This window comes from Tinamus guttatus, unplaced genomic scaffold (genome assembly GCF_059628265.1).
Source record: "Tinamus guttatus ecotype Peru unplaced genomic scaffold, ASM5962826v1 Tinamus_guttatus_pri_ptg000146l, whole genome shotgun sequence".
Lineage (NCBI taxonomy): Eukaryota > Metazoa > Chordata > Aves > Tinamiformes > Tinamidae > Tinamus > Tinamus guttatus.
Window position 1 is genome coordinate 1,164,664 of NW_028288680.1, and position 23,717 is coordinate 1,188,380.

At 39.5% G+C, this 23,717-nt stretch overlaps 1 protein-coding gene across 2 annotated transcripts in view; it reads right to left on the bottom strand.

The window, feature by feature from the left end:
* Positions 1 to 23,717, bottom strand: part of PCSK5 (proprotein convertase subtilisin/kexin type 5) — a 232,802-nt gene that overhangs the window by 187,965 nt on the left and 21,120 nt on the right. For both annotated transcript variants that reach the window (XM_088522071.1, XM_088522070.1), the window contains exons 2-3: positions 22,499 to 22,603; positions 1,556 to 1,669 (exon numbers count right to left, since the gene is read on the bottom strand). In XM_088522071.1, coding sequence (XP_088378197.1) covers positions 1,556 to 1,669; positions 22,499 to 22,603 — 219 coding nt within the window. The remainder of the gene's footprint in view (positions 1 to 1,555; positions 1,670 to 22,498; positions 22,604 to 23,717) is intronic.

Genomic DNA, 23,717 nt, shown 5'->3' on the forward strand with positions numbered 1-23,717 from the left:
AGTAAATATACATATTAGAGGAGAAAGACAAATATACACACTTCAATTGACTGGGAAAAAAGCCCCGACATGATCCCAGGACCCAAAATAATCCAGCTTTTGCAAACAGCTTCTGAAAAGCATTACATTTTCAGTAAAAGCTGTTTTCAAGGTTTCAGAGTTCCAACTCCCTTATCCATATCAATGCAATACTGCAATAAAACATAAATGAAATAGATTTCTAGTGTATGAGGTGAGTTACTACCTCAAAAAAGCAGGTCAAAACAAGTAAGATGGAGCCATTTTTTCATGGGAAAAGAAAAGGGTTACTAGTTACCTTCTAGATTTAGAAGGGCCCATTTAACAAATATGGGAGGAACTTTGGAAGCAAGATATTACTTTGTCTCTTATTCAAGTACAGTAATTCTGGAAATAAATAGCCAATCTACTAGACCTGCTAATTGATGACAGGCTTGTTTGCTACATACTTGAGACAAGGATTTCTGAATGTCTGAGCTGACTTGTTATTGTTGGGAATTACTGCAGGCATATTAAATTTTTGTTTTTCGGTGTATGCTACTGCATGAATTACAAGCCAAAATGAAATAATTATAACAACTGGAGAAAAAAAAAAAAGCTGTGTTAGAACAATCTTTTTTTATTCATATGAAATACTGAGCTAGCTCATTGGAATTAACCAGACACCTGAAAAGATAATGTCTACTTACAGGAAAATCATTTTACATTTTCCCAAAAGACATATTTTCCTCTCTGTCTGAAGCAGTTCAAGCGACCAGGTCATAAACCTTCTGAGTGCCCTATTCTCAGATACATAGGTGATCTACTGAGAAAACAAGTTGTAGGGAGAATTACATCAGCAGAACAGTAGGGAAAGACATCAAGTCTTTCAAGGGCCAAAATGCAGGCATATGAGGCTTGAGTCAATTGCCTAACTTGTTGCTTCCCACTGCCTTAAACTAAGAACATGAACTTTTCATTTGCATCTTTACAAGAAAAAATAGGATATTTTTAAAAACTTCTTGAATAAAATAATTTTCACTCCAGGCTTTAACAGTGACTGTAATGGCAAAAAAAATATTTGCTCAGAAAACATGCAACTCATGCAGAAGGAAGCAGCACAAGAAATCCATTTATTTCAACAGAATTATTCATTACTAAACAACTTGCACATATAACATTCAAAAGATATTGTTTGGGGCTTTTTTCTTGTGTTTCAAGGCACAAAAAATTTGTAGCACATTGTTTTTTGAGACAGGGAATTGAACACACGGAAAACAAGTGGGTTCAGTGCTCTCGCAGATGGCAGCTATGTTCCTTCCTTTCTCATTGCTGAAAGCTTAGCCTCTAGCAAGAAATTCCCAAGGCACCCTGCAATGGGAAGAATTCACGAATGAATGCATTAACAAGCATTTCCTTTTGCAAGGTTGGCTGGGAATTCTTTAGAATGCTTGCAAGGAGTTTACAAATCTTCATCAGTTACATAAAAAAGTTAAGAAATTTTACTTTTTCTAAACACACTATTTTCACACAGAGTTAGGGCTCTATACATACTTACCATGTACCACATGCTTGGCCACTTGGGATCATTGAAGTAAGTGGACTGGGTACCACCAGGTTTATAATCCCTCTTTATTCTTCTTTTAACCACCTGCTGTTGTATCCACTCCACCTGCCAACAAGGAAAACATTTGGTAAGTGTTAGGATTCCATGGAGATTATCAGGAAATGTGTGAAACCTTGGGAAGTTTCCCATTACCAGAGTCCAAGACATATTTCATGTTAAAGAGCTCATTTTGGCAGTAGGAATGCACAGCTCACCTTGGCATATAGTTCACTGGGGAATTTGTCCAATTTAGTCAGTGCCACAAGTCTCCATAAGCCACTATGCAAAACTAAAAGGTTTCATCGGCTATCATCTTCTGAGCAAAGCTATTATTTTGTTATTTTTCATTATCAGACTAGCTCCTCTTTTGAATTTATGAAAACATTTACTTCTACAAAGTTTAACAACATATCACAAAGAGAAATGAATGACATTTCTGACAGTTTTAAGTTTGTTCTTGAAAACAAAATATTCAGTAACATACTCAAATATTTTGCTTAACCAGTATTTAAGTGGCTCTACCACATGTTGAGAAAGCTTGTTGACAAATTAAGCTGTAATTTACAGCAGTGTGACTCTTCGTCAAGATTGACTCATTTGGGTTTTGGGGGATTTCATTTTATCCTACAGCGCTCCCCAGAAAGAAACATCTGGGTAGTGAGGAACAGGTTAAATAAAAGAAAACATAAACAAACAATCAAACAAGCAACAAAAGAGCTTGAAACAGAAAAATAAAGATTAGGTTTAAAAACCTAGCTCTGAAAGTCAGCTTCCAATATCCCTTCAAACATTCATGACACATCCAGGAAAGTGACATCAGCCTTACAGCACGTCATTTCTGTCTAAATGGAATGTAGTTTCTATAATGTAAATAATATAAACTATCCACAGACAAAGCAAAATTATATTTATATGCATATACCTTCCCTGACAGCTAATATTTCTGCCAAATTGTTTCTGAGCATATAACAGTAAAAATTCAGTTCACGTCTTCCCAAGCAAGACCATTTCTACCATTTTCTACTGGTAGTCAATTCTGCACTTTCAACTTGTGCATTTTATGAAAATCCGTGCATGCACAAGCGCATAAATATACCTAAAAGAAATTTATTATCAAATCACGTATTTTTCTTTGTCACTTGTCAGGGAACCTATTAATGCTTTTACTTAGCAGGTTAATGGCTCCACTACACAATCCGAGCTTTTCATGACTTTACACATGCACCTTTCAAACCTTACTATCAGTTTTGGCTAACATTACATTTTCAGCTGAATGAGGGGGCTAAATCTTCTACGCTGGCAGAGTATCATCACCTTAATTCATCCCTTAGCTGCAGAAATGAATCACACGAGCATGTTACCACATTCTTAAAAGTTATGCTGTAAGTGATTTAAGTCAACAGATTTCAACCCTGCACGTGTATGAGCATATGCAGAGCAAGCCATGCCATGCAGGGCAGCTCATTACAAAATTCACTCACATCTGAGTCTGCAGGGAGAAGTTAAAAATCCCTATCCCCAACGCAAGATGATGATGATGTTCCCAAAGAAAAAAGAATGAGATAAACTCAGCACAAGTTGTTTACATTTTCATCCTCCCTGCCAATGCTAATGCCAACATAAATGCAGGAAAATTAACAGAATAAGGAAGCCACCAATATCGATATTGCTGCAAGTTAAGATCCCATGGCATTTAAATTAGCATTCTGAAGTCCTCTGAAAAGCAATATCATTAGCAACTGGGAGAAGTTTCTGAAAACTTGTGTCTTTTTTTTCAAGTCAAATTGAAAACTGTCTACTATTCATAGTGAAAATATGTATTTATTTGCAGTTTATTCAGCTGTAAATATCTGCTGCCTATTAAAAAAAATGAAAGTAAAGGCAAGAAGGCAACATGGTGCTGGCAGAGACTGATACATCCCTACATTGATGTCTCAAAAAATGTCTCTTTTATTTCAGATCGTACTACAGAGACAACTTAACAGACTTTTTTTTAGCCCACACAATCACAAACACTATCTCACTGTACCATTCCTTTTTACAGGAACAATACCTTGACACGTATAGGATTTATTTGTGTGTACACATGCATTTCTGTGCCTGTATGTATTTATACAAGAGCATGAATCAACTGAGTCAATCTGCAAATCCATGTTATCTTGTGGTCAGATTGTAGTGAAGTATGAACAGAATCTCATAAATTCTGTCTTTAACAAAGAAAGTTAAGTGATTGTTCTTCAGATAATGTGTTGCAGGGCCTGTCTCTACTACATACTGGATTTTGTCCATAATTTTAGTTTCCCCAGCTCCTAGCAGACATATTAAAGAGTTACCTTGCAAAGAGTTTGCATGCTCAGATCCAAAGCCAGAAAAAGAAACGTAACTCCTTGCCTTGCCACATGTTTTATGTTGATGGAACCAGTGTGAAATACTGGGCTGCACTGGGCACCTACAGCTACCCACAAATGTGCAAGGGAAGGTGGAAATGGCCTTCGGACCCTGTGCATTCCCACGAGAGAGACAGGGCAGGATGCGAGACAGAACGACCCAAAACAACACAGTGCCCCTGGACGTCGCCGGGATTATAGCCCTGTCTCCAGGATCTTTCACAAATACCTTCTGCTGGGATCTTGATAACGGCTTTCAAAATTGCATTGAAACACACATCTGGAATGTAATCAAAGCCATCACAAGAAACACACACCCTGAGCTAAGTGAGTGCACAAAATCTAATTGTAGAAAAACACAATTTCTATGGAAATAGAGTAGTTTACTCCAGTGAATTATAGGGTTTGTTATTTTTCTCTAACGAGCAAACAGAAAAATCAGCTGGTAGGCTTCAGTCTCAACTAAACTGTACAATCACTGGGTTGCATTAATGAAGACTAGGCCAAGACTCGGCAGTTATTTTAGTATACTGGCATATATTTCCTTTAAGTGTTTTATGGGTATTCTATTCACATGTCTGTCAGATGCCTAGCATATCTTGGATTTGCTTGATTCTGTATGAAAAGAGTTCTTTTGTACAAAAACATTTTATTTTAAAAAGTGTCCACACTTCCTAACCTATAGTCCTTGAAGGAAAATCTCTGGAGTAATTGATTATACAGATTCTCATTTGTTGCCAAAAAGAGACTCTATGCAAACAATGAGGTGCATTTTAACATTTCCATAAAGTCACACTACTGAGGGGGAACAGTGCACATTTTCCCATTGACTTCAGCTTCAAAAGTTCCATTTCCTGAATGTCTAGAAATCAAAGCCAAGCCAGATTTGAGACCAAACTATTTTAAAAAATCATCAGTTCCAGGCTCCTCAGTTCAGCACTCACGGGGTTGTTCTGTACACGGTTGTTCTGTACACGATGCAACTCTTCTATGAAGACCCGCATGAAACCATGCTATGGAATAAAAGCTGCTCTGAGCTATTTCAATCACACCATTCTTTTATTCTATTTAAGTGCTAAAAAAAACATAATGAAATGTTATATCTATGTGAAACAAAACTATTCTCTAACAGTTTCCCTCTCATTAAGTCAACAGAATTCATGGAAAAGTAACCCTATATAAGAATGTTGCATTAGGACTTTGTCCAGTGTAATACACTGTTCAAGAAGGGCAAAAAGCTGGAAAAATGAGGAAAAAATAACATGATGAAAAAGATTCACCTATTTATCAAAGCAACGCAATTTTAAAAACATACATACACTGGATACTCTTGTGAAAAAGTTGTTATTTTGTTTTCAGAATACATGATGAGGAGGTCTGCTTAAGTAAATATTTTCAAATTGATTAGAAATGTGTAGCTGACACAAACTATGTAAGCAAATCCAATATATGAAAATGTAATTACTAAATAGCAGAAGGTACAAACAAGCTATAAGCATAATTCTTTCCTGTATGAGGAGAGCACACATTGGGCGGGGGGCGGGGGAAACAAAACCTAGCTCCAAAGAGGAGAAATAAATTTCATACCTCAAATCTATTATTTTAACCTTCCAGAATTACAGACAAAGATGTGGATCTTCAGACTATGAAGAACAGTTGCTGAATGTGCCAGTCCCTGACAAAGTTACCACTTTATCCCTTTTACTGCCAGTCACTCACCTCAATCTGTCCTACACCTGCAAGAAGAATTTAGAAACTCCTGCTCAGATAACAAGAAAGCAGGTGTCACAGGAGCCCCATAAATTAAAAGGAAAAGGGGAGAGAAAATTCAGATAGGGGACGTGTAAAATACCACAAACAAGCAGTGGATCTGCACGATGACAGGCTGGATGAGCAGAAGTGGCAGGCTGGAGCTGGACCTTCACTTAAGAGTCTGTCAGCAAAACAAATTATTCTGGCACAGCAGCCTGCCCCACTGTGTGATGTCCTCACACTGCACCTAACGTACTTGACTCCTTCCTAGTCTAAAGCGTCTTCGTGTTTTTCTGTAAGTGAATTTGAATATGCCAAGTTAAAGAAGGACAGGAGTGAAGATGGGACATTCCCAAGACAGCAAATAAGGCCAACATGCATGAAGACTGTAACTCTGGTGTAGGGAATAAATTTCCTACCCAGAATCTATTATTTTATTAGACTGTAAGAGAAAAAACCCAGAATTGTTCCTACTGGTCACAGCAAAAACGCAGGCACTTATAAACACCTTCGTTGTCCTGTTACACGATCTGCTGTGGCACAATCTCCTTTTAAATATACTGGTTGACAACACTTTCTTTTTTCATTTCACATTCCAATGAAAGAAAAAGAAGTCAAAATTCTCAAAATCAAAGAGCATCCAGAGGACATACCAAAACCCAAAGGCTATATTCTGGATATTGAAGGCTTGAGACCCAAACTGATCCGCAGCCATACAGGAAGCGCCACTGAGACCAGCGACACCTCCTCCTGCCTACGTGCAGCATCACAAAAGTGAGACCACCGAAGCTGGGCTTCTCTACTCTGCTTACTCTTTTTTTAGCAATTAACTGAGCACCAGGCTATTTTCCTAACTTATGAGCACTCTCTGAATTTTAGTAGCAGCAGCCACTTTGCACATAAAAACACATGAAGCCAGTTGGATAAAGTAGCTGTTGACATAGGTCAAGAGCATGCAAAATTACTGCAGATGCTATTTGATAAACTGCAGGAGTCTAAAATGGCATAAAAAGTCAATGAATCCAGCAGGGCCAAGTGATGCATTCTTGCTTATTGACAAAGTGCTTCTTCAGCAAGAGTCATTCACAATCGACAATCAAAGCTGCTGTCATAATTATGCTTTTCTGAGGAAAAGCAGGATTAAAACAAAACCAAAAACAAACAAAAAAACTTGGAAGAGAAAGGAAAAGCAGAGCAGGAAAGAAAGAAGCAGAAAATGTTTGAAATTACCATTTATGCCCAAACACATCCCAACAGCAGTGCAAGCTACAGTAGTCTGACCTGTGGAACAAAACTGAAATTCAATGCATATTTTTCCATCTCACAGCCACAAAAAAGCCTGTCCGTCCTGGTAGGAATAAGTGGTTTCTATCTGCTCTGCTACCTACAAGTAATCCATTACAGCACCGTGCTCTCCACATAAGTGAGTGCACTCATCTTGAGATGTGCATTTTAACTTATGTAAACCCTTTGCACCCCAACACATCACAGTCCTTTACAAGCATCAGTACATCTCGGTGCAAAACTGTGTGTGGTCACGATAGTATATTCCTGCTTTAGGAACAAGACTTTAGAGGAACACATTGAGAAAGAAGAAATGCATATCCCAGGTGGAGGTGGTGATGCAGTCTCTCTGCCCCAAGGGAGTTTATTAGCAGCTAGGAATGCTAGGGAAGACAGGCATCATGCTGAAATTTTCAAGAAGCTCAGCTTGCCTGCAACGGCCAAGACTCATGTCTGACTGAACTAAGGGAAACGGCCAGAAACTGAAGCATCAAAAGTTCCACAGGACTTAAGGAAAAATTTCTTAACAGTGAGGGTGACAAAGCACTGGAACAGGCTGCCCAGAGAGGTTGTGGAGTCTCCTTCTCTGGAGATCTTCCAAACCCGCTTGGACGCAGTCCTGTGCCACGTGCTATAGGTGACCCTGCGTGTGCAGGGGAGTTGGACTAGATGATCTCTAGAGGTCCCTTCCAACCTTGGGCATTCTATGATTCTGTGATTCTATGACTGGAAGGACAGGGAACAGTGAAAGTAGCAAAGGCAAAAAGACCCCGCATCTTCACTCCTCGGGGAAGTCTCTTACCAAGTTTCATATTCATGGGTGCAACTGCAGCAATTGTTGAGGGAACATGAGTGCAGCCTCTGCCAACCTCCACTCTTGAACGCCACACCAGAGCAGACCACAGAGTAGTATGAAATTACAAGCTGAAAATCACACAGCAGCTTTGTGGCAGAGCTGAGAACAAGTTGCAGGGAGCCTGGGCTTCTGTCTTGTGGCTTCCTGCAGCACCAGCTCCCCGTGTCTTATACAATGCACATTTCAACCAGATTGGGATTCTCCCCTTCTTCAGACAAGAAGCACAGTAGGCACCTCAAACACGACCCGTTCAGTTTCTGAGAAAACTCAACTTTGGAAAGGCCAAGAAAGGTTTTCACAGCAACTTCAAAGCAACTGTCACACACAGACAACTTATTTTTATCATTCATGGTCACACTTCTGATATGTTTTTAAAACAAAACAAAACAAAAACTTATGAATGATAGGCTTATTTGGTTCAGGACCCAAAGATGAGCTTGTACCATTACATACAACAACAGCGTATCTCCATGCGGGACAGAGTAATAGTCTTAAAAATTTCAATACACCATGAGGATTAGTATTAATATCACTCAGAATGCAAATTGATATGTAACAACTTCATCTAACTTATACTCAAAACTACATCTTCTTAATAAACTGGAAACCTGATGCTGAATCCAGTATCTACTAGGGAATGCAATTTTAAACCTTCTAACTTAATTAGCTTTGCAGTCTAACATACGGAAGTTGAACTATTTAAGTTTTTATATTACTGTAGCCGTGATATTAAAATTTGTAGAAATTTCTAATGGGATTTTTTCTTTCCTTGGGCTAGCTCAGTAATTCCTGTTGTAAATCTTTTAAGTCCTTCAGACAACTGCACATGCTAATTTCAGATGTACTTAAACACATCAGTACATTAAACAATGTACTACACAAATTCTCAGTAAGACAAATCTCCCACTGGGTCAAATCTGCCATCAAAAATGCCATTGTAATTCCAAGGGTCTGTTGGTGTTCCATGGCACCTATTGCCCTAGTGATCCACATCAATTCAGCAAATACACTCAGAATTACTGACACAGCAGAAACATTCCATAACAAATTTGTATATAATAGCCCGTGTGTATACAGGCATAACCAAATACAGGATGCTTCCTGTAAATATTCTCTTTGTTAGCCAAAAGGTTTCTGAAATAGTCCCATCTACTATTCTTGCTTTCTGCAAAGTAAGAAATTACCACGTATAGCTCAGAGTGTTTCCAGTTTTTGCTTAGTGATGCTTTGCCATCATGGAAATAAATCCTCCATGGAAAAGATAGTCAGTAAAGCATAACTCAGATATCACACAGAGCAGTATTGATTGATATTAGAGTGCACAAGCTACAGAAAAGTTGATCATGTTTTGTTTTTGTTCCATTCTGTATCACTATTGCTTCATACAAGAACAGGAACAATTCTTCTTTTTAAAATGTACCCTACACCTAGAAATATATATTTAGAAATCAGAATTGGGGCAAAAGTACTTATCTCAAGCTTCAGTTTTAGCATTTTGAAACAGAAAAATAATTGGATTTTGCTCATGATGAAAATATCGATGGCATACTTTATAACACCCTATTTCACTATTTCTTTGGCACTACAGATGTATTTCTAGCACAACTTGATGAATAGTCCTATTTCTTCCATGGCTAGCAAGTTTGTCTCTGGTCTATAACTTCAAATTAAAACCAGGGAATCATTAGTAGTCTCATTCTGCACAGGTTGTAGAGGCAAAAAAAAGAGCATGAGAAAAGTCTGGTGTCCTTTGAGTCACTGATGCTTGAATCTCTTTTTCTCCTCACCCGTGATCTGACTGTGACATTCCTCTTCTTGCTCTGAACTGGACTGGAGTTTGAGCTGCCAGTGGAGTTTGCTACTATTAAAACATTGGTTGTTGCACATCTTAAACATCATCTACGAAGAGCTGTCCATGAATCATGTACATATTCTGTCTCGTGGAGATCTGCAGTCCAATGCCCCAGACAAGTGAGAAAGGACTGAAGTTTCCTTCCAATCCACTAGGTTGAAGAAAAGCAAATGTTACTTTCCAATGGAAGCACTATTCCCACACTTCAAGAACTGCTAGGCAGTGCTACCATCAAGGTGGTATCTCTCGATTTCTGCAAGTCAGTCCACATAAAACCTGGAGTGACATGAACATACTGGTTGCTGCTTTCCTGTATTTTAAATCAGAAAGAGGGGCAACATCTTGTCTTTTAAGCTCCCTCAGAGTCCCAGTGCAGATTTTGACTTTAGAAGTGTGCCAAGAACAATCCCCCTTACGGTTATGAGTCCCTTTCTCTGTGCTCATGATTCACAGCATTCTTCCGTATTACAAATTCAGAAGAGGAAAACAAAGAGTGTTATTTCCAAGCCTGTCATATACAGGACAGAGTTTCCAAATCAAAGCTTTTTAACCTCCAATCAGATCACTTACATGAGAATACAGTTTGGTTTGGACAGTCTGGCCAAAATTTATATTATCTATGTTTATGTCACTTGATAGCAATCTTTATGAACTATTTTTACTTTGTCTTTTGTTGGGATAAAGAATTTAAAAATGGCCTACTAAAAATGTGACCCTTTACATGATTACAGGCTATGAATACTCTCTGGACCAACAAAACCCCTTCTCCTCTGACCAGGACAGTCTTTAAGCGGGCAGAAGTGCATCCTCTGAAGGATACAAACATCAGCTTTGTCTGACATCATCTGAGAGGCGCTGAAAAAGATGTCTGCTGTCACCAGAGCAGACATTTCAGGGGCTTCAAAAATCGCAAGGGCTTTCTTAGCCTTTCCTATTAGAACTTTTATTATATCTCTAATCATCTGTCCAGTTCATTTGCCTGCTGATAGGATGGACCAAAAAATGAAAGTAGAATCTGGTGGATTCTGCAAACCAGTGCAGACAACATCTTAAAAGCTCCTTGCAAGCACTGCCAGAGCCTTCACCATCAGCTTCCCACACCCAAAGCAAAGGAATACAGCATGGGTTCAGGAAAAAGAAAAAGAGCAGCAAACAAGCAGAGCAGCAGAGGAGTGGTTCTAGGAGGAGCTTTTAGCTGAGGAAAATAAATTTGATGGGTGTTCATATCATTCATGTTTTTTGACTCACAAAGCCAGAACAAGATCAAATGGCTAGAAATTGAAGCTAGATGAACTCAGATAACAAAAACATTTCACTCAGTAAATAGCCTAAAAACTTTTGCAAACTCCCCACTGTTGGGAATTGCTTATTTAAAACTGGAAAATTTTAAAGACTTACACTCTGCCTTAAATAGAAATGAATTCCAGAAAACCATAAGGCATCCGGTCAAAGATGGTTTGACCAGATGACCACAATGTTTCTTTTGGTCTTAAAGACTATGAATCTAGTGGTAACTATATTTGGAAGAAACAGCTTCAGAATATTTCAGAATTCAGAAATTCTAGTTTTATATATGATCACATAAAGCTGTTATAATAGCTACTGATTAAACAGTGGAGTTTGAGAAATGTGCTTAAAATGACATTTTTTTTTTATTTGGCTCCTACAAGAAGCAAGCATAAACAGACCTTTTCACCTTTATATTTATTTAGAATATCAGTGTCAATGGAAGTGATGGAATTTGCTTTCCCTCAAAAAGAAGAATTAATGTCAAACAATAATCTAGGTTAAACATGGCTTATGTGAGCAACAGTCAACACACCAATAGATAAAACTGGTTTAAGTGGATTATATGGAGAGGATTTATAGCAAGAGAATTTTATTTTCCTAAAACATTGTTTGTGTTGATAAAATGTTCTGTATGGCAGCAAGGAAAAACACTTTCACGGAATAAAATGCATTTTACTCGCTTTCCATTTGCCATTTGTAGCGGTTTTATTCAACTATCAGCATTCCCGCCATTTCATAGGTAGGGAGGAAGAGGCACGGAGGAGCAACGTCTTTTCACACAGGGCAGAACAGGGCACAGCTGCCTGGCGCCCCACCTAAGGCACTAAAACTTGCAGCTTACAGGATGAGGAGGCTCTGCTAGTCTGAAATAGAGTATCTAGCCAAGGGAAACAAGAGATGATACTGACTTTTTAAATGACCCTAAGAGAAAGGAGGTTCTAATAAGTGGCATGAAAGGGTTTTGTTTTGTTTTTCTCTTTTCGTTTTGCCTTGTTTTGGGGACGGGTATATTTCCAAGTCCCTCTTTTTATTATATTATGAATATCCTGCACTATCATCAATATCATCAGATTCAGATGAAGCTGGATCCCCTCAGAAAATGGTGTGTAAAAACTACTCTGTCACATTCCTAGATGGTCTTCCCCAAGATGCTCCTTTTTACAATGTGTTTTTCCTTCAATCTCTCTCTTTCTCTGGGCTGATACTCTTGCCCTGAAGGATCAGGTTTTTCCAGAATGGTGCATCTTTCCCTGGTTCAAAAATAGGATGTCCCCACTTCCTCCTTTTCTGACTCTTTGTGACACACAGCAATTTTACACCACAGCAGTCAAAACACCGATTTGCTATCTCTTGGCCACCAGAAATGCAAACTGACTCTAATGATACCAAAAAGACACTGTAACATGAGACCACTGCAGCTGTCAGGGCTGCTGCCTTCCCCGGCAAGCTCTATGAACACAGATTATCAATGACAGTACTAATTCTTCTTTCTTTAAACATTTAGTTGCGCTAACATAAAGCTACTTTGCTGCTCAAAAAATGCAGGAGCCTGTACTGTTGTACTGCCTGTACTGCTTTACTAGAACTGTAAAGTAATTCAAATGTTATTAACACCTACTAGCACCCATGGACTAAAGATTGCCAAGCAGTTTCCTTTATAACTCTCTCTGCTTACAAATGTTTATAACTACCATGGTGAAGTATTTATTTCATCAGTTTAAATTTCCCACACACCTCTTTTACCCAAAGTGATTTTGTTGTCCTTAAGGCCTTGTCAGCAGTTCCTGAAGCACTTTTCATCTTTAGGCTGAAAATACCAACAGATTTCTTTCTTTAAGGTGGCATTTACACTTCCAAAAAGGAGCTACACAAGCCTGTGTGGTTTTAAGTATGGGCACTGCATGGGCCTCCTGAAAGGACCTGCTTTGAATGAGGTCAAGTGCTCCCAGGGAGAAAGACAAGATGCAGAGATGTCTCCCTGATGGGGAGATGCTAAAACAACCTTACCCCAGTATGTAGTAAATTCAGAAAGCGTTTAGATAAGGTAAGGCAGGGAACCTAATGGTGCTTGCTGAAGCTAGCTGTGTAACATGATGTGTACCCCCTCCAAAGTCCTGGCAAAGCGTCCAGGACCTTCACAAATCCCTGCCCAAATCAGGGAGTGTCTGAAGGGCCCCGGAGTGCCCTGTGCCACGCAGCAGCACCTGCTGCCCGAGGTGCCTTTCCAGCTCCAGCCAACCCCTGCGCCGTGAAGGCCCAGCAATTCTGCACCCGAAGGGCCCTCTGGCAAAGCAAAGGAGAGTCAAAGGGGTTGTTTTCTCCTTGCTTCTATTCCTTCACTGGCATACATGGCTTTGCTAATTATGATATTCAGAAAGATTGAATTATCCAAAGATCACATGGTGGAAATGTAATCAAATATTTGGGACTAAGTATCTATGCCTTAAGTACTTCTATTCTCTAAAATAAGGTGATGAATGCTGAAGTTAATATTAACTTTGCTGTGTTAGACACTTTGTCATCAGCACTGTAGCACCAGTTAAAATTTTTTGCACAAGGTAACTGTGACCAGTATCCTATGTAAGTAGGTTAGATTTAGGCTTTAATATACCAGAATATGGTTTTCTACTCGTGACAACGGAAAGCAAACACCTACAAAACTGTATTCATAATCAGATTGACAGAATGGTTGAGGTTGGAAGGGACCTCTGGAGATCATATAATCCAAACCTCGTGCTCAAGCTGGGTCACCAGGACTGTGTCCAGGTGGCTTTCAAACATCTCCAAGGAAGAAGACTCCACAACAACCTGGGCAACCTGTTCCAGTCCTGTTACTGAGCCTTCACTGGACGTACTCCAGTAGCTCCATGTCCCTCTTGCGCTGGGTAGCCCAGAATCGGACACAGTGCTCTGGATGCGGCCTCACCAGGCCTGAGTAGAAGGGCAGGATCCCGTCCCTCATCCTGCTGGCAACGCTCCTCTTGATGCAGACCAGGATCTGGCCTTCTTGGCCACAAGTCCACCCTGTTGGCTCATGCTCACCTTGCTGTCAACCAAGACTCCCAGGTCCTCCTCTTCCAGACTGTTTTTCGACAAGTTAACCCACAGCCTGGGGGAGGCATGGGGTGAATCCTCCTTGAGCGTGGACTCTGCTCTTGCTTTTGTTGTTCTTCATAAGGTTCCTCTCTGCCCATCTCCCCAGCCTCTGAATGGCAGCAGAGTTCTCTGGTGCATCAGCCACTCCTCCCTGTTTTGTATCATCATCAAACTTGCTGAGGGGCCAGTCTGTCCCTTCAGGTAGTTCATCGATGAATAAATTGAACAATCCTGAACCCAGCACTGACCCTTCAGGGACACCACTAGCTCCAGGCCTCCAGCAAGACTTGGCACCACTGATCACAACCCTCTGAGCTCTGCCAACCAGCCACTTCTCTAACCACCTCCCTCAACTTGCCTTTGAGGATGTTATCCCTGATATGCCCCCAAATTCAAGAAGGTGAAAACAGATATTTTGAATCCTAAATCTGGTTAATTGTGCATGTAGTATTGTATAACATCTCCTTGTTAGGAGCACGTTTGTTCCCTATGCAACAAATCTATCTCCTAAAGGGAATTTTCCTCTCCATTACTTCTAAACAATTTTTAATGCGTTCTTGAGGACTCCTAACAAATTTCTGTAACAATATCTATACAGTGGTCACAAATATTGCAAGTGTTCTTAATATTTACTCTACCAATGCAGTAAAAAGAGAATATATTTATAGAGCAGGATACACACTACGAAGCAAAAGCCAAGGAGTCCGGTTGTCAAGTGTACCAATTTCACAAAGTTTAGAGAGGTCAAGAAAAAACACTTCCTCAAAAGAAAATCATCTGTGATTTTAAACATCTCTGAGCTTAAATCTAATTTTCTTTTAAAGTTGTTAAGACTTATATTCATGCCACATATTACTTCACAGTATTCAGGATGGGTTACTTCAGATTTTTTTTTTACTTGGCACAATCTCTTGCAGGGTCCCAGGCCATGGCATGTGTCTCCTATCTTTTGATTAATTCTCACTGCAACCAGAAAGGCTTCAGACCCATCAAAGTCTGCAGCCCCAAGTGATCTGCTTCATTCTAATTATTCTTATCTCACAAGGTTTGGACTACTTCTGTCAGAGATGGCTGAGCCATCACCTGTCCTTTTAACATCAGCCTCCTTTCTCCCTGATCCCGAAGCCTAAAGATAGTAATCAGGACCCAGCAGCTCCACCACAATCCAAATAAACTATGTTACTTGCTGGAATGTGGTATTTCCACCTGCTCTAATGCTGGGCTTCTGCGGTGCTGCAATAACCTGTTAGAAAGGGGAAGAAACTGCAGTTTTTCACAGAATACTGCTAGTCAAAAGCTCAGCCCAACTCCTTGCCACACTGTGACCTTGCACTTCGCCTCGTTACCTTGCTACCAGCTTAAGAAAATCACTGTAAGAAAATAGCAACAACGAAATCCTGCTAAATAGGTTCTTTTTCATTTCTTTTACCATTTGCTACACTAATTAGGAAGTGAGCCAGCTACAATCCCTACACTAATCTCCAATTCTTGCACAACGGTTAGCAGTGACATTGTCATTGCAAAGCAGTTCTGTAAAATAACATGGCAAATAGAAAATTGGAATTTACTAAACTCTAATATTTCTTTTTAATGCACATGCAAGTAAGGACATGGAGAGGACAAAAACGCTTTGAGGCAGGTGCTTACAAGTGCAGTAATTATGATGAAACTAAATATAAGTGTAGGTAATCAAACATGATAATTTATGTCAAGAAACACTTCCATATTCTCTGACAATGGACATTTTTCATTTCTAAAATTGTACTACACTGAGGTTCTACTGGCCATTTTTCTGCTTTTAGTGGGAAAATATCAAACAGTAATTGTTGAAGGTAGCTTCAATGATTACTTCTCAGGGTTTTCTTTTTAAGCACTAATGGAAAAGTCAGCTGTCTAGTGAAAGCATTAATAGAATTAGGTATTAACAAAGCTTTTAATCTTCACAAATAAGCCTCAGTCCCAAGAGCTTTATGATTAACTTTGTTAAATATTTCTATGCATTGTGGATAAAGGAAGACAAACTGCCATTTTATAACAAAATTTACTGGAACAGTTATGCCCTGTTACAGTACCTTTGGATTTGGTCAGTACAGTACAAGAGGAAGGCCACCTGCACTGTATATGTGCATGATAACATGTGAATATATTCTGGGGTAAGCCTTTCACTTTTAGGCTACTGTCACACAAGATTCAGTTTTTAGATGAAAGTTTCTAACATCCACAGGCCAAACACTGTTCCACGTACATGAAAGGAGTGCCAACTTTTTTGGCTGCCTTTTACCAGGATGATTAGAAAGAACGGGATGTTTCACCCTGCCTTCTCAAGTGTTTCAAATACTGTGTTTGTGCAGACTTGCTAGAAAACTTAGACTAGACTCAGACTTAGACTTGCTGGAAAACATGGCTGTAATCTTACTCCATTTTGCTGTGTTCACTTCAGTTCATTACTGTGGTTTCTCTTCTCAGCCTAGTTAAGTCATCTTATCTGTTGGTAAACTTGTCCATATTGGGCTACAACCAAAAGTAAGGTTGGTGATGTCATGCAACCTCAGCTTGGTAAAATTATTCTTGATTCCTGCTCAAGCAACGCAGGCTTCTCAAGGACTTTTCTTGAGAAGAAATCTCGTTTCTTAAACCAGAACCTGGCTTAAGTTAAGAATAAAGTACTTGTCAGCCCCAAAGGTACAGATGCTAATCGTTCATTAAACAAGAAAATACCAAGCAGCTTGTACAGCCTTTACAACAGCATGAACTGCTGTTAGAATTAGAACAACATTAATTATAAGGGGATCTAACATAGTTGGGCACCAGTGAATAGCAGTTTTTTATCTTCATAGAACCACAGAATCACAGAATGCTTAAGGTTGGAAGGGACCTCTAGAGATCATCTAGTCCAACCTCCCTGCACACGCAGGGTCACCTAGAGCACGTGGCACAGGACTGCGTCCAAGCGGGTTTTGAAGATCTCCAGAGAAGGAGACTCCACAACCTCTCTGGGCAGCCTGTTCCAGTGCTCTGTCACCCTCACTGTTAAAAAATTTTTTCTTAAGTTCCTGTGGAACTTTTGGTGTTTCAGTTTGTGGCCATACCTCTAGTTCTGTCTGTGGCCACCAGTGAAAAGAGGCCAGCACCATCCTCCTCACTGCCTCCCTTGAGGTACTTGTAGACACTGATCAGATCCCCTCTCAGCCTTCTCTTCTCCAGGCTGAACAGGCCCAGCTCCCTCAGCCTCTCCTCATAGGGCAGATGTTCCAGGCCCCTCATCATCCTTGTAGCCCTGCGCTGGACTCTCTCCAGCAGCTCCACATCCCTCTTGTACTGTGGAGCCCAGAACTGGACACAATACTCCAGATGCGGCCTCACCAGGGCTGAGTAGAGGGGCAGGATCACCTCCCTCGACCTGCTGGAGATGCTCTTCTTAACGCACCCCAGGATTCCATTGGCCTTCTTGGCCACAAGGGCACACTGCTGCCTCATGGTCAACTTGTCGTCCACCATGACACCCAGGTCCCTCTCTGCAGAGCTGCTCTCCAGAAGGTAGACCCTAAAACAACATCTTAAGAGCACAACTCATTGCCCATGTCTTAGCAATCTGTGTTTAACACTCCGGAAGCAGGTACTGAAGTGAAATGTCCCCGTGTCCTCTCTCATATTGTGATTCAGTTCATGTACTAACTCACTCAGCAACAGGCTCCTTAAAAATAGCAAGTCTGATTTTTGATGTTGACTGAGCTAAAGAAGTAAGGATGGCTCATGTAAAAGATTTCAGAGACAATTAAATAGAAAGCCCATGGTGGTAAATATTTCATTACTTCATAACTTAGTCTCTCTGGTCAAACTCTGAACATGGAAAATAGCGTGGCAGTTCCCATTATTCTGCTATGAGATATTATTGATTCTTTGTCCTCTGCATGCTAATAGAGGTTATGGCCACGCAGGCAGGCATCAGTAACCCACCACGTCCCAAAATTTAACAGTTCTGTTATTCTATTTAGCTAACAGAATATTTTTGCTTATTTACAACGTTTAACAACTTAACCCTCAGCATTGCCCTTATGAAACACTGGCTTCTCACAACAGCATTCTCACCAGAATTTTTCTAACCTGTAAGTCCAAGATGCTTCTATTAAAAACCAAGGGTTTTAATGTTGTAATGAAATTCTTCTTTCCTGCAGAGTTTTGTGCCTCTTAAACAAAACACAAATTGGCTGAAGTCCCCCTCAACCTCATACTCCAGTCTTGACCTCATATTCCAGTCTTGGCACAATTAAATTGAAAAACATTGGCAGATACAGCTTCATCACCATCTTAGCATAGCAAATCTAACCTCTTTAATTCTGATCTGGGTCACTCTCTGCTTCCAAAGGCACTTGTGCCACTCCACAAGTAATGGCATATTCCTTGCCAAAGCAAGACCATCACCTTGTGGTGAAATCCATCCTTTTCCCTGCTCTTTAGCCAGCTACATCCTGTATCAACCTAAGATATTGTTTAGCAGTGTGAACTGGTATAATCACTGCTACATAGCAATGTGGTGCATTTTTTACAGGTTGTCACTGTTTTTTACTGGCTGCTACTAGTCATATTCCCTCTGCTCTCTCACAAACACCCACAATATCCATGGGTTTTCAGCATTACTTTCCTTTTCTTTGAAAGCAGTCTTCAGAGTTCGCTTTTTAATTCTCAAAACTCTCAAAAAATTCTCAAAAAAAGTTTTATTCAGTTTGTCATGGCAGTAAAGAGGCTCCCTCTGTATACACGGTGCCAGCGGTTTGTATGTACCAGGTCACACAGGCCTGCTCTCACATGGAGAGATTAGGTCAGGATGGGGAAAACATAAGTCTGTCTGGAGTCTGTACCTGTTCCCCCAGGCACAATGACTCTGGGACCCCACATAAAATCTCAGCAAAATCCTACTCAAGTAGGGTCTCTTGCTGAAATCATGCCTATTTTAACAGATGTGTGACTGGAAAATTTTCATTTTCTAAAAGACAAGTGAAGCTGATTTGACTCAGGAGTTCAACCCCCAAATAAACCTATCTGAAAGGATTAAAAAAAATAAAAGTAATATGGCATCATAGTTCAAACTGACAAACACTAATACCAAAAATGTTTTCTCTATTAGTAAATGGGAAATTTCACAGGAACTTGAATTATTAATTTTACATTTAGCAGCATTGCTATGGGCCACATTTCTTTTTAAGATCTCTCTTGTGATGCAAAAGCACTGGGACCTCAAAAGCAAAACAGAACATACTTTAGCTTGTACATACATCGTTTTGAATATATTAGCAATCTGAAAGCTGCATTATATTAACTTAACAAATGCATTCTTCCGGAATTACTGCCTTGCCATTTATGCTATTTGATTTTGGGTAACAGTTTTCACTATGTGAGTCACAAATTCATTATCATGACTCTTCACTATAAACTCCCCATTTTTTTTAAACTGTACCTTGTATCAAAATACAACTTTCTCATTTGCACTATTTAACTTATATGTATCATTCTCATCATTCCCATAACTTATGGTATGGGATTTTCACTGACTCTTGCCAATAGCCCCCACATTAGCTAGAAAGACTAGAAATCCATGCAGTCTTTGCCACCCCACATTTCATTAGAAGCTTGGCTTTGATGCACAGTACTGATCTCTGCTTCTCATCCATAATTTCACTTCTCTCTGTTTTTCTACCCGCACTGGAAGCATAACTACATGCAAAAGCTGCTATGGAGAAAGCTACATCTGAATTTTTGTAGATGCCAAAATACACTGGTGACATTATCACCTCACTTGTACCTATGCCATCTCTTAAAACTTCTTAATCCATTTCACCTCTAAGTGGCCGCTCCCGAGCGGCAAGGCAAGGAGGTAGGCGATAATAGACAAAATTATGTCATACTGTAAATCCCGTGTTATTATAATTTAACAGCAGACTACTGTTCACCTAATCCTGAGATAATTATAAAAATAGGTAATGTATATATCTTCAATTGATACTCCCTGTTGGGCCTATTCATATTGTTTAAAATCAGATGAACAGTCATTTCCAGAAGAAAATAATGAAGACAAAGATCTTCAAAGTAATTTAATGATCTCTGTATCTTTGCTTTAGATTCATACAGTGATATCAAACACTATTCACACAAGCAGTTCAGAAATGCCAGATCTCCAAATGGCTTCTCCATTTCTCATGGGTTAATTAAATAATGAATTCTCAGCTAACGAAAATTGGATTATTTGAAATTTTATAAAACTATGAACTAGTAATCTATATGGGAGGCAACTAACATATCACAATAATTAGGTGTACATGTTAAACAGAAGACAGAAGAGGCTTTTATGTATTAAATAAACTATCATTAAATGATTTGGAAAACACACAAACCTTAGTGTTCCTTTGTTCACAAATACACATGCCACCTAATCTGCTGCAAATATTGGCATTAGATACAGCAAGAGTCATAAATGGAGCAATGTACAGTACTGGTCTCAGTAAAATTCTCACAGCCATTCAGTGAGCCTTTTTTAAGATTAAATCTTTGTTTTTAAAAGATCCAGCTTACACAAGACAATTAAACTGAAGGTCTGCTTTAATAAACTATTTTTGTTTTAATTTCATGTACATTGAGGACAATGTGGACATTAGTCTATAAATACTGATACCCATGTTTTGATGTGCCATCAGCCACTCAGGAGTTTCCTAGCCCAGATTCAGAGGAGAAATCACAAAGTCTACCACAAGCACTTCTGGTAGGTCAAGGAGTTAGACTTTAGGCTTCTCTGTGGGAACAGAGCAATCATTAGGCTGGAGTCCCTTGCACAGCCTCACTAGTGCATCTCAGTACCAAACAGCTTGTGGCGGCACTAGCACAAAATGCCACGCACAGGACAAGACCGAAGTGGTGCCAGGTGGAAGCCCTGAGAAACCAGCCATGCCTCTGATTTTCCCCTGTGCTGTCTCTCATGACTTTGGCTCTCTGCCAGACAGGCAAAGGGGTGTAGGTCAGCTGGGTGTAGCAGGAACATTTATGGTGCTACGTGCCTGTCAGCTCACGCACCTGCTTGCAAATCACAACACTGGGACACGAGGGAAATGAGACACGAGCACCTTCGCTCGCCTTGCAGCATCGCCCACTCCTGCAGAAGCGCTGGCTGTGAGATCAGCAGGCATGAGCATGCACGGAGCACACTTTTGGCCTTCACCATTTGCACGCTAATCCCCGAAACATCCTGCTTGGCAGAGCTGCTGGGGTCCTTACACATCTTAGCAGCTTAGCCCTGTCTGCACAAAAAGCAAAATGCTCCGTGTGCACCTCCCATGTCCTCTTCCTTCCTCTTCAGGAAGGACTTCAGCCCTAACTGTGGCTTTCCAGACCACAGAAGTACTCCTGTATCCTTCAGGACTCCTCCAGAATGCTTAGCTTGCAAGAAACACATACACTAGTCAGATTGTTTTTGCTGGTAACTCACACTTTTTAAAAAATCTGTGTCAAGCTTTAGAATAGCATGGACCATTCACAAACATGAGTCATAATTCAATGACTTAAAAAAGGCTGACACTATTTTAATCAGTGTAAAACACTGGAGGGGTCTTTTTTGGGGGTGGAGGGAGGGAAGGAGTTGCTTGAAGAGCATTCAGAAATCTAAAGGGATCTTCTCCAAACTTCCTTTCTTAAAAAGAATCACAAGAAATCCAGTTTTGCAATCAGGGAGGAAGGCACAAACCACTGAAGCTAAAGGATTAAGACACAAGTGTGTTTTAGGACTTAAGGAGACTTAAGGACTAAAGGATTAAAGCAAAAGCTACAGGACAAAATTATACCAAATATAAATCAGTAATTAAATTATGTTACTGGTTACCTACTATATAATATACTGGCTTACAATGATACAATTGTTCAAGGAGAGGGAGGTCTCTTAAATTAAGAGCAAAATGAACAGCCAAAAAGTGCATTCTTACTTTAATCCCTCACATGCTTTAAAGACAGAAAAAGACAAACACAAAAAACCTTCATATGAGCAGTGATATCAGTCTATATTGCTCATTTTAATTCCACAGGCTGGTTGATTTGCAGAAGGTAACACTCATCACTACTACAGCTGCGATTTTTAGAAGCACAGATACATGTTCACAAAATCCCCAAACTGCAGTTCCTCCATGAATAATGCTGGACCTTCTGTTCTAAGTACAGTACGTACTTAATAGCACAGTATTGTCTTTGCTTCATTTTAATGGGAAGCAGAACCTTAGCAAACAGATAGTATGTCTGTTCTTGTAATGGTATATGCCATTCAGGTGAATGTCTCTTGGTATGATATTTCATATAAAAAATGCAAAGGCTTTTGCCTCAGACACATAGGTGGATTCTCTTACCTTTGGTTCCATTGAAATGAAGCTGTGGGTACCTCTACTTGAGAGAACTGACCTTTTAATTGTTTTACTATGGTAGAAGTGGTAGTAATCCTTCAGTGTTCCAATCTGCAAGGGTAGAAAAGAAAAAAAAATAGAGAGGGAAATTTAATTTATGAAAGCAGTTTTCTGGTTTTCATTTTTAAAGGCCTATAAATTATGCAATTTCCTGCTGTGGTGAAATGTTACTTGAACCTAGTGATCATCTTTCAAAAGAAGGACATATGATATGAAATGGATGGAGTGTCCTTGAGGCAGTAACTGCATAACCAAAGATTATAATTGAGCTGCTTAGTCTGGCTGTATCTACCTTTTTAATGTTTAATTTATATGCAGTATTTTAAGTAATTCTATATCAATCTATACCCAAACTGTCTTCAAATGGCAAGTATAAAAATCATCAAATGGCTACACGGTTATTAAAAAGCATTCCATCTAGTTTGCTTAAGGAAATGCTCTGTAAAATGCACTGAATTCAGCTATTTATATAATTAACTTATAAAAAAGACATCCACAGCATCAGACTATGCACCGTGAATAGGATTCTCTTTCTGCAGAAGGTGGACAAGAAAGAAGTAGAAGAAAGAAAGATGGAAATGGTAACTTCACAGAATAATAGCTCACAAGAAGTAAAAATTAGATCCCTAACAAAGTGCAAATTACGCAAATGCATTAAAAATACTTTCTGTTCATCCTGTCAGTACACAGAAGCAATGCAAATATTAAACTAAGATTGTCTTCACAAATTTACAAGGAAATTTCCCCCTCTAGTATCATTGATACCTAAATATTTAAAACTTAAAACTTTGACTTTTCACATACACAAATACTCAGCCTCCTCGTCTTTAGGGAGAACATCATCCCAAGCCTTCTGACACACTGTAGATCTTTTAAGACATTTTATTATTCACGTTAAGTTTTCTTCATAATGAGCAAATGAAAAGCTATTTAAACTGACTGTAATTTCAAGCTGCAATCAGTGACCTCAGCAAACAGGTAAGGTTTTGAAAATAATTTTGAATGAAATCACCAAAGTGCAATACTTAAAAGTTCTAACCTCAAAGATCCTATAATTCGTATCTATAAAAATACGTATGTATGAAACTTGACTGATTAACATTAAAGGTTCAAACAGAATTTTAAATAAGCCACGGTGGAACTCCAATAACCTGCTTTTCGACTA